This window comes from Babylonia areolata, chromosome 13 (genome assembly GCF_041734735.1).
Source record: "Babylonia areolata isolate BAREFJ2019XMU chromosome 13, ASM4173473v1, whole genome shotgun sequence".
Taxonomy (NCBI): Eukaryota; Metazoa; Mollusca; class Gastropoda; order Neogastropoda; family Buccinidae; genus Babylonia; species Babylonia areolata.
The window spans coordinates 35959616-35972038 of NC_134888.1; the positions used below are offsets into that span (position 1 = coordinate 35959616).

The following is a 12423-nucleotide window of genomic DNA, read 5'->3' on the forward strand; positions in this document are numbered from 1 at the left end:
CTCGCCTTAATGTTAGGTGAATGTCCTGTGTAAAACCCACCAGAATGGCATGTGAATGTCTCGTGTCCCCACCATAATGTTAGGTGATTTTCTTGTGTAATCTCACCTTAGTGTTAGGTGAATTTCTTGTGTAATCTCACCTTAGTGTTAGGTGAATGTCTTGTGTAATCTCACCTTAGTGTTAGGTGAATGTCGTGTGTGATCTCACCGTTAGTGTTAGGTGAATGTCTTGTGTAATCTCACCTTAGCGTTAGGTGAATGTCTTGTGTAATCTCACCTTAGTGTTAGGTGAATGTCTTGTGTAATCTCACCTTAGTGTTAGGTGAATGTCTTGTGTAATCTCACCTTAGTGTTAGGTGAATGTCTTGTGTAATCTCACCTTAGTGTTAGGTGAATGTCGTGTGTGATCTCACCTTAGTGTTAGGTGAATGTCGTGTGTAATCTCACCTTAGTGTTAGGTGAATGTCTTGTGTAATCTCACCTTAGTGTTAGGTGAATGTCGTGTGTAATCTCACCTTAGTGTTAGGTGAATGTCTTGTGTAAAAACCCTCCTGAATGATATATGAATGTCCTGTGTGAAGCCACCTTAATTGGTGGTAGGTGTGTAGAGGTCTGTCAGTGATCAGTTGAAGTGAGATACAATGAAGTAAACTGCCTTGTACCTCAGTACATTTTTTTTTTTTTTTTTTTTTTTTTTATAGTGTGCAGTTCACTACAACTCAGCCGTGTCAGATAATGTCTTCTTCCTCTTCTTCTTCTTCTTCTGTCCATTATTCTTTCAGCACATATTTGCTTCATATCTCTTCTCTGAAAATTATTTTTTGTCAGTGTTCTTTCTCTTTTCATGTCCCAGCTGTCTAGAACCAACTGCCTATGTGGATCAGGCATACTTCTTCTTCCACTTCATTCAAGTCTTTCCCTGAAAACCCACTTCTTTAACTCACTCAGTACAACCAGTCCTCTCTTCTCCTCTACACAGACCCCTTGGATGTCCAGTGGGTGTCTGAATGACCCAACCTTTAGCTTCCGTCGTCAGAATTGTGGTATTCTTTGTCAACATTCACCTCTTCAGTATAAGAGCCTTCCACTTGCAATATTTTGATGGTGGTAATTGGGGTGAAACGCTGTTAACGTCGTCTCTTTCGCCGTTCGTATGGAGAGAGTTAAACTAATGTAGAAACCACCATGCCACTCCTTTGTTCTTGCCTTTGTGTGTGTGTGTGTGTGTGTGTGTGTGTGTGTGTGTGTGTGTGTGTGTGTGTTAGTGGCTGTGGGTGCATGTGTATGCATGTGTGTGTGTGTGTGTGTGTGTGTGTTAGTGGCTGTGGGTGCATGTGTATGCATGTGTGTGTGTGTTTACCCTGATTTGTGAAGCCCTAAGAGCCTGTTTAGAGATTACTGATTAGTAGCTATATAAATTATTATTATTATTATTATTATCATCATCATTATTATTGTTGTTGTTGCCATCATCATTATTGTTATTGTTGTTATTGTTATTATTTTAAAAAATCATTATTATCATTCATTTGTTATTATTATGATGTTGATGATGATGATGATGTTGATGATTATTACCAGTGGTATAATTATTGTTATTAAAATCATTATGTGTGGTGCACAGGGATGTGTTCCAGCAGATGACATGTGACGATGGTTCTGCCAAACTGGCAGAACTGCTGGGCTGGGGGGTGAGTCGTACTGTTCTTGTTTTCCTCTGTGTGCGTGTGTGTGTGTGCGTTTGTGATGTGTGTAAGTGTGTTTGTGCATGTATCTGTGTGCGTCTGTGTGTGTGTGTGTTTGTGCGTATGTGTGTGCATGTGTGTGTGTGTGTGTGTTTGTGCGTGTGTAACGTGTGTGTGTGTGTGTGTGACTTAGAGAGAGATGATGGTTCTGGCCTGTGGGGGCGAGTCCTTCTGCTGTTTTTTTTTCTGTTGTTTGTTTGTTTTCCATTACTTTGATGATATATATTCACACTGAACTTAGAGTAAGTTTATGAAGAATCTATCAAAAGAAAAGTATAGACTTTTAATAACTTCAGCTCTTGAAATGGGTGTAATTAATGATTGACGTGATGCCACAAAATGTGTGCTGATGTATATGTGAGCATGATACACCATATTAATTTGAAACACTGTTGAATAGCTTGCTGTTAGTGATAAGTCTATATGTAGTTCTCATACTGCATTTCATCCCTGTCCTTTGTGATTATTGCATGAGTGGTTTACTTCAAGTTATGTATGATAGTCTGTCGTGTTCGACAACGACTGTCAGAACAGCAGAAGAGGCAGCTGATGTCCAGACTATGTGGGCTAGAATTTGATTATGGTGGAGAGTGTCCTGCCTAAGTTATATCCCCACTCTCTCGGCCAAGAGGGCTTTAGGACAGTCAGCACTGGGATGGTCCCCAAAGGCCAACCAGCCCCCAAGGCTGCAGTACTAATAGCCAGCACAATCTTGCCCTCTTAGTTTGAGAGTCATAGTCCTTGACAAAAGACTAAGCTGTGTAAATGATTTCCCTCTGCAGTGGAGAAACCCCTGATTACACAGCTCTCAGTTTGCTGTTGGTCCAGCTGTAAGCTTACATTAAAATGTAAATGTTTTATGTCTTTTGCATACATATTGAGTGGTTTTCATGCACTGTTTGTGTATTTTACACCACATACGAACTTCTCTCACTGGAGACAATCATCTGTTCTGAATGCCGTACACCTGTGTCACAGAAGGAGCTGCGCAGTCTGATGAAGAAGGAACACGCCCGCATCGACAAGGAAATGGCGGCACAGGGGAAGAAACCGCAGACCGGAGGGGCATCAGCCCTCTGAGGAGTTTTATCTGGACCTGGCTGCTACTTTCACCCTCCCTCCCCCTTCAGTCCCTGCTGGTACTTCCACCTCCCACCTTCAATCCCTGCTGCTACTTTCACCTCCCTCCACCAGTGTCAGCTGGTACTTCCACCTCCTTCTGATAGTGTCAGCCAGTACTTTCACCTCCCTTAAACAGTCTCAGCTGGTACAATCACCTCCCTCCATCAGTGTCAGCTGGTACTTTCACCTCCCTCCATCAGTTTCAGCTGGTACTTCCACCTCCCTCCAAAAGTGTCGGCCGGTACTTTCACCTCCCTCCATCAGTCTCAGCTGGTACTTTCACCTCCCTCTATCAGTCTTAGCTGGTACTTTCACCTCCCTCCATCAGTATCAGCCAGTACTTTCACCTCCCTCCAAAAGTGTCGGCCGGTACTTTCACCTCCCTCCATCAGTCTCAGCTGGTACAATCACCTCCCTCCATCAGTCAGCTGATATTTTCATCTCCCTCTATGAGTGTTAGCCAGTACTTTCACCTCCTTCCGTCATTGTCAGCCAGTACTTTCACTCTGTTAGTATCAGCTGGTACAATCACCTCCCTCCATCAGTGTCAGCTGGTACAATCACCTCCCTCCATCAGTGTCAGCTGGTACAATCACCTCCCTCCATCAGTGTCAGCTGGTACAATCACCTCCCTCCATCAGTATCAGCCAGTACTTTCACCTCCCTCTATCAGTCTTAGCTGGTGCTTTCACCTTCCTCCGTCAGTCTTAGCCGTTACTTTCACCTCCCTCCATCAGTCTCAGCTGGTACAATCACCTCCCTCCATCAGTGTCAGCTGGTACAATCACCTCCCTCCAGTGTCATCTTCTGCCTTAGCTCAACGCTCTTTGGCTGAAACTTCAGTTTGTTTACAGACTGGAAAAGTGGTTTGCGCATCAAAGGAGTCAGTAAAACTTGTACTGTTGTAGGGATTGTTGCGTTGATCTTGACTGTTGTTTCTCATGTACAGTTGATGTCAGTGTCTCCCAGGCACACATTGAACCTTCCTGATACGTAAATCTGTGAAGAATTGTTTGTTCAGCTTGTTGTCATTTTAATTTATAGATGCTTAAAGTTACTGTGTAAATCTCTGAATAAAACATTCATATATATTTACTAATTAACTTGGGGAGATGTAAATGTTTGGATGCTTATGATAAATCTCTAAATGTGTGGATACTTAATAAAACAAAACAACCCCCCCCCCCCCCCCCCAAAAAAAAAAAAAAAAAAAATAAAAAAAAAATATATATATATGTATGTATATGTTTGTGTGTGTATATATATATGTATATGTGTGTGTGCTTAAATGTGTATATGTAAATATGTGGATATGATGAGAGAGCTGCTATGGAAATCTGTGAATGCTAGAGCTGATTGGAAAATGTGTGGGTGGATGTGAGAGTTGATCATTATGTGAATCTGTGGATATGAGAGCTGATATGTAAATTTGTGTTGATGTGGGAGGTGATACGTAAATCTGAAGTTGATAATTATGTAAATCTGTTGATGTGAGAGCTGTTGTGTAAGTCTGTGTAGATGTAAGAGCTGATGTAAATGTGTGGGTGTTTGAGCTGAAATTTATTAAAAAAAAACCAAAAAAAATCATGTAGATGCATGGAATGTTAGCCTTGTGGTTATGCATCCACCTATAGGAAGCAAGAGAATCAGAGTGCACTGGTTGCACACAAACACTCACCAGTATTTTTCTTACCCTCCACAAGACCTTGAGCGGTGATCTGGACGCTCGTCATTTGGATTGCACAATAAACTGAGGTCCCTGGCAAAACTCTGAAGAAAAGTCCACTTTGATAGGAAAACATATACACCTGCAGACAGAAAAAAAATATTAAAAAGAAAAAAAAAATGGGTGGTGCCATTACCATAGTGATTCACTTTCACTGGGGAGAGCAGCCTGCATTTTACACAGAGAAATCTGTTGTGACAATAAGAACAACACAATACAATGCCATATGTAAATGTGTGTGATGTTGTGGGAGAATTGACATACCTGTGATACTTTGCTGAGGAGAGGGAGAGGTGATTAGATTGGGTTTTTGACTCACTTGTGTAAACAAAGTGAGTCTATGTTTTAACCCGGTGTTCGGTTGTCTGTATGTGTGTGTGTCTGTGTGTCCGTGGTAAGCTTTAACATTGACATTTTCTCTGCAAATACTTTGTCAGTTGACACCAAATTAGGCATAAAAATAGGGAAAATTCAGTTCTTTCCAGTCATCTTGTTTAAAACAATATTGCACCTCTGGGATGGGCACAAAAAAATGAACCTTAATTATATGCAAACTGCATTTACTGTTATATTTATATTTTTTGTATTATCTAAACTTGGCATTTTGATCTGATATTCTGACACAACAACAAGAGCAGTCATTAATATCATTTTTTGTTCAAACAGGAACTTCTTTTGCTTAAGCATGGAAGTTTTATTTATTTTGCAAACGTTTTGGTGCAGATAGTAAAAAAGGGAAATTACTCTGTAATTAATGCTAGGGGACTTAATTTGCCACAAGTGAGTCTTGAAGGCCTTGCCTCTCTTGTTGTTTTTGTTTGTGTGGGTTTTTTTTTTGGGGGGGGCGGGGGGGGGGGGGGTGTGAATGTATCATAATGGTTTTACTGGTTTCAGTGTGTGTGTGTGTGTGTGTGTGCGTGTGTGTTTGTTTGTGTGTGTGTGTGTGCCGTGGAAGCTGCGATACATAGACCAGAAATGAGTGTGTGGAGGAGGGGGGTAGAGGAGGTGCAGGGTAATGTGTGTGTGTGTGTGTGTGTGTTGGAGCTCATGTACGTTTATATGTATTTGACTGTGCTTTCATAACTGTGAAACTGCATGTTTGGTGCATATCTGTTATGCATGTGTGGGTGTATGTGTGAATGTGTGTCTTCATGTTTTACATTTATTTGCTTATTTATCACCATTGTTGTCTTATTTATTTATTTATTATTATTATTATTTTATTATTATTACCAATACTACTACCTTTTTTATATCATAATTATTATTTATTTATTTATGTAAGTGTATCTATTATTTATTCACTTTTTTTTTTCTCAAGTCCTGACTAAGCGCGTTGGGTTACGCTGCTGGTCAGGCATCTGCTTGGCAGATGTGGTGTAGCGTATATGGATTTGTCCGAACGCAGTGACGCCTCCTTGAGCTACTGAAACTGAAACTGAAACTTTACTGGTTTCACTCTCAGTCAGTGTGTTTTTCCCACACTTGTTCAGTTTCTGGTGAATGAAATGGTGTTACTAATCCAGCTGAGTGTCTGTCTTTCTTCTTTTGTTTTTAAAGTCTTTTCACGTTGACTGATTTCAGACATTTGGGTGTATGTGTATGAGCATGTGTGAGTATTGTCTGTGTTTGAAAATACATTTCTTTCTTTCTTTAGGTCACTTGTTTTTCCTTTTTTTTTTGGATTAGCTTAGATAGGTGAAGGGCTCTATAATTATTTAAGCATATTACATTGTGTTAAATTGCAGTTGATCCAAAAATGAGAATGTGCATGTGTTCGATGTGTGTGCGTGTGTGTGTGTATGTTTGCACATGTGCACGCAAGTGAAAGTGCTCTGAAGGCATTCTTACCAAAAAAAAAAGATCCAATTCTTCTGTATGAAAAACGCAATAAAATGTTTGTGTTATCGTGTAGAGTTATGGGGAAAGGGAGTTGTGTAGAGGTGTGCACTTAATGCTAACTTACGATGTTTTTTTTAATGTTTTATTGATTGCATAAAGGGCAGATATTGAGTTTTGTTATGAAAATTGGTTCTAACATGATTTATAGAAATCTCGTCATGTTATGTTGCTCATGGTGTAACAGGAATGAAGTTATGTGTTTACATGATGTGTGTGTGCAAATAAAGAAAAATCTAAGAAAAAAAATATGCGGAGTTTTTATGTTTCATTACCAAATGTGGGAAATTATTATCTCCCTATCTTACTGACCTTTATTGTGTGGACAAAATCTAATTTCTTTATTTTCAAGGAAAATTGATAGATGCTGATGTGAGTGCATGTGTCTTTTTTGGGAGGGGTGGGGAGGGGGGTTGCCATCTATCTCACCAGAGATAACACTGAGCAGTGATATGAAACTCTAGGGAGAGCTGGACAGTACAGGGTTTTCAGTCAAGTGTTTCGGCTCTTAACTCCGTACACTCTAAGGGGCCTGGGTGGCACCCAGGTCGAGACTCCAGGATGCCCTTGTATTGCCGCCTTTTTTTTTTTCCTGGTCCTCAGCAGGTTCGAACCCGCGCCTCCAGGGTGGTCGCCACTTCAGGACTGAGTCACCTTTTCTGGCAGACGTTTTAACCGCTGAGCTATCGTACACCTAGTTTTGAGTAGGGAAATTTAATTCATTCCTCCTCGACCAGATCCAGCTGGAACTCTTTTCTGTTCCTTCTGCCATTCTGTTCCTTCTGCCATTGCCTTGAGAGCCCGTGTCCTCTCTCTGCCAGAAATCGACAACTGTTTCATGAGGCTGTAGGCAGATTCGCTCGCAAACCCTCTTGCACCAATCTCTACGGCAATGACTTTGGCTTGGAAGCCAGATTCTCTCAGGCTGCTGGCTAGACTAGCATACTTCTCGGTCTTGTAGATGTGAGCAGAACTAAGCATGCAGAACATAGAGCAAAATGGAGAGACAGACAGGGCAAGGGAGAAAGAGAGAATTAATAAAGAAAAACAACAAACAAAAATTTCCCTAACATATCGCACAAATGAGGTCTGAATATATTCCATGTACGATTTGCCTGTGGTATACATTAGTCTTGCACTGCAAATGACCAAAGCCAAATACCAATACCACTCAGACACACAATGAGAACAGTTAAACAGTTTGTTTTAACAAATTGAGAACTATGCTGTGTAGGGGGGAAAGGTCTGACATCAGCGGCTTGTGACGCTTTCCTTGATTCGGAAACTGTCAGTAGTGAGTAATGATGTTTGTGTGAGTATGCTAAGCAGAGTGTGTGTGTGTGATGTGTGCGTTAGTGTGCCTGTGTGAAAGACTATGCATAACAGTGTGTGCATGTTTGTCTTTGTATGTGTGTGTGTGTCTGTGAGACTACATAGCCACGTGTGTGCACGCACAAGATTCTGTAGGCAATGTCTGTGCAAACTTTAGCGCTCACTTCTGAGGGAATTTTTAACTCAGTACGGCCAGTCCTCTCTTCTCCTCTACACAGACCCCTCGGATGTCCAGTTGGGGTGAAACACTGTTAACGTCGTCTCTTTCGCCGTTCGTATGGAGTGAGTTAAACATCAGTGGGGTGTAACTGCCATGTTCAGTGGCACCCTCTCCGATACAGCTGATGGAGTGTACAGAGTGTGGACTGCATCATGTGCTTTATGGTCCGCTCCATTACCTGGGTGAATAATTGAAGCGATGCAAATACTACACGTGGCAGTATCTGCACCTGTGGGACTCTGAGCGTTGGTAGGCGAGAGGGTGGGGAAGGGACTGTACAACCCCTCTTCACTGAAACAAAGGCACCTATGCTGGTCAGGCAACCAGGCTAATGTTGGAACGACGATGATGACACACAACACCGCCAGATAAGCCTGCCTGCCTACTCATCTGTCGGTCCGACGGGAGACTCCATCATCATCAGTTGCGAATGCCAAGGGAGGGGGCATGAATGGAAGTGGCTTGAGTGGTCCGTCCATTTCAGTACCGCTCATGTTTTGGACACACACACACACACACACACCACCGCCACACACACACACACACACCACCACCACCACCACCACCACACATACGCGCGCGCAAGCACACTTTTCCTTAAGGCAGATTCTAGTGCAGCGCATATATACATCAGTTTCGCCTGTTTTGACGCCACTGAAACTGAAACTGCAGCGACTGTGCCAGCCAAGAGGTGCCCAAGACTGACCAAAGATTGAACCGTTATCACCACTGATGTTGACTGTTCCGTGTTCGGGGATACGTTACCTCCATCCCATGTAACCCACCACTGATGTTGACTGTTCGGTGTTCGGGGATACGTTACCTCCATCCCATGTAACCCACCAGTGGTGTTGGCAACAGCAAGAAAACATTGTATTGTATTGTATTGTATTGTATTGTATTGTATTACTCTTTTTTTGTCACAACAGATTTCTTTGTGTGAAATTCGTCCTGCTCTCCCCAGGGAGAGCGAGTCGCTACACTGACAGCGCCACCTATTTTTTGTGTGTGTTTCTTTTCTGCCTTCAGTTTTATTTGTTCTCCTGTCGAAGTTGATTTTTCTACAGAATTTTGCCAGGGACAAACCTTTTTTTGCCGTGGGTTCTTTTACGTGTGCTAAATGCATGCTTCACACGGGACCTCGGTTTGTCGTCTCATCCGAATGACTAGCGTCCAGGCCACCACTCAAGGTCAAGTGGATGGGGAGAAAATACTGACGACTGCCGGTGTGATTCGAACCAGTGCGCTCAGGTTCTCTCGCTTCCTATGCGGACGCGTTACGTGTAAGCCGTCACTCCACACCCATAGATTCCACCGTAATCCACCCAAAAACAGGAACACAATAGGTCCTCATCTTCATGGAGGTCTGTCGGGAACCAGAGATGACGATACGTTGTGGCATCATCGGTGGACACGCACCTGGCTCCGGGTCCGAAAATCTGTAGCACGCATGCGGTTGCAGGTGTGTGGTTCGTCCGTCGGGATCGACGAGGACCATCTAGTCATCCTGGGGGTGGGTGGGTTGGGATCTGTGGGCGCGCAGATGACTGGTCAGGCCAATCCGCGCCCGGAAGGTTCTGACGCAGTGTGGACAGGGGATGGTGGCGGCTGTCGGGAACTTGCTGGCACTGCTTTTCCTGGCCTGTCTGCGCTGCTCTGCTGCAGCGATTCTGTTGGCCTCACAGGATTTGACGCCTTTGTGGACAGCTGAACGCCACTTTGGTCTGTCCATTGCATTCAGCTCCCATGTGTCGAGGCTGATGCTGAAGGCCTTCAGAGAAGCTTTCAGAGTGTCTTTGAAGCGCTTCTTTTGGCCTCCATGGGAGCGCTTGCCATGTTGGAGTTCGCCATACAGCAGTTTCTTGGGGAGCCGGTGGTCTGGCATGCGAACTACATGACCTGCCCAGCGCAGCTGGGCCTGCATCGAGATGGGGTAGATGCTGGGCAAGTTTTGCACGAGTGAGCACCTCTGTGTCAGGGATCTTCTCTTGCCACTTTATGCCGAGAAGTTGCAGGTAGGGGGGCAAGGAACACCAGTAGGCAGGGCAGGGGGGCAGACGCAGAGCTCCGTGTCGCCGATTTTGAACAGCTGTGATGCGCTGGGGGCTGTTTCCTTCGAATGTCCTCCCTGCATTTTTTTTTTTTGTTGTTGTTGTTGGCGCAGAGATCTCTGTGTCGCCGATTTTGAACAGCTGTAATGCGCTGGTGGCTGTCTCCTTCGAATTGTCGGGTGTTTTTTTTTTTTTTTTTGTTTGTTATAGAGCTTGCCAGTTTCTTCCATCAGCAGCAACAGCGGTCTCAAGCTGCCAAGGCTGGAGTTTTGTCCCCTTTTTTGATGTTGCTTTTGAGATTACCTTTGTAGCTTTTGGGTGTCCCTTGATTGCGACTGCCATTCGCCACCTCCCCGTAGAAGAGCTGCCGAGGAAATCTGGGTCCTTCCATGCGGATGGATGGCAGAGGTTCTGTCTCACCTGCAATGCACACAGAATCAGGAACACAGATATCCTACCCGAGCAGGTATTACACCAAAAATATAAAGCACCACTTTTGAATTGATGGCGGGAACACAAGGCTTGTTCTTTGTTTTCTACCCACAAACAACATTGTTGGGGGGTTTTATTATGTGTAAAGCTCGAGATTCTGACTGGCAATGGCATACTCCCTTCATTGATAACAATAAATGCAACAACAAAAAAATACATTATGTATTTTATCTTCACACACACACACACACACACACACACACACACACACGCACACACACACACACTCACTCACTCACTCACTCACTTTCCCAATTATACACTTCTGATTTTGTCATGTGTTGTATAGTATAAACTCTATTCAGGGCGGTTAAAGGTTGAAATGTTATCAATGGTCCTATCGTCTTTCGGTCATTGATTCACAGTCACTGCTCGGCGAAGGAAGACTGGGCCAAATCCTCTCCAGTTTTGTATTTGTATTTCTTTTTATCACAACAGATTTCTCTGTCTGAAATTCGGGCTGCTCTCCTTTTTTTTTCTTTTTTTTTCTGGCTGCAGTTTTATTTGTTTTTCCTATCGAAGTGGATTTTTCTACAGAATTTTGCCAGGAACAACACTTTTGTTGCCGTGGGTTCTTTTACGTACGCTAAGTGCATGCTGCACACGGGACCTCGGTTTATCTTCTCATCAGAATGACTAGCTAGCGTCCAGACCACCACTCAAGGTCTAGTGGAGGGGGAGAAAATATCGGCGGCTGAGCCGATTCGAACCAGCGCGCTCAGATTCTCTTGCTTCCTAGGCGGACGCGTTACCTCTAGGCCATCACTCCACGCCTTCTCCAAGCGAAGTCAGGGACCCAGTTACACCTGGGTGGAGTGAGGGAAAGATCGGAGTGAAGTACCATCCCCAAAGGGCACAGCGCCGTGAAGAAAAGATCGAGGAATCGAACCGCGATCACTGGTGAACACTGGCACCAAAGTCCAACGCCGTCTCGACTCAGCTGCCACGACACGTCATATACAAGGCTGGGACTGGATTATGGTGAACAAGTGGGCTGCATAAATGCTCTGTCCTCGAAAATAAAGACGTAATTTAGTTTTGTTTAAAGTTTAAACTCTCTCTCTTCTTCTTCTTCTTCTTCTTCTTCTTCTTCAGTTCTTATTTTCCGCTGTATATGTCAACAAGATTGATGTGAAAATAGGGACTCCGTCTCTTTTTATTGTTCTTCACTTAATGTTGTTGTTGTTATCTTTGTTACGTTGTACTTTCTTCTTCTTCTTCTTCTTCTTCTTCTTCTTCTTCTTCTTCTTCTTCTTCTTCTTCTTCTTCTTCTTTCACCATCTCTTCTCCAAAATTTTATCTTTCCGCAATACACTAAGAATAGTAGGAGTCTTTCTCCTCTTCCTCCTCTTCTGTGATGTTGTTGATGTTGTTTTTGTTGTTGTCTTTCCTCCTCTTCTTCATTTCCAACTCCCCGCTTTCGACAACGATAACATGGAAAACAGAGACTCCGTCTCCAACACACAAACCCGTCAACCGTCAGCAGTGGACGGCCTATCACGTGACCACTCAACCGGAAGCAGTAACCGGAAGCCGGAAGCAAAGTGGTTATCTGCCTTGCCTGTCACGCGGCTGCGGCATGGATGCATGTCGGGAAGGACGAGCATGCCGTGCAGCATCAGTTCTTCATGAACTGTGGGGCTTCGGTTGGTTGGTTCGGTTCTGGGCTGATTTATTGTAATTATTCCCTCTGTCCATCTCTGACCATGACCTTCGCGAAAGAAAATGTCATCTGTTTTATGAGGGCCATGCTCTGACTGACTGACTCTTTCTCGGTCTCTGTCTCTCTGTCTGTCTCTCTCTCTCTCTCTCTGTATCTCTCTGTATCTCTCTCTC

At 43.7% G+C, this 12423-nt stretch overlaps 1 protein-coding gene across 1 annotated transcript in view; it reads left to right on the forward strand.

The window, feature by feature from the left end:
- Window positions 1-4048, forward strand: part of LOC143289233 (NAD-dependent protein deacetylase sirtuin-2-like) — a 30901-nt gene extending 26853 nt beyond the window's left edge. The window contains exons 14-15 of the mRNA XM_076598204.1: window positions 1625-1691; window positions 2724-4048. Coding sequence (XP_076454319.1) covers window positions 1625-1691; window positions 2724-2825 — 169 coding nt within the window. The 3' untranslated portion in view covers window positions 2826-4048. The remainder of the gene's footprint in view (window positions 1-1624; window positions 1692-2723) is intronic.
- The last annotated feature ends 8375 nt before the right edge of the window (window positions 4049-12423 follow it).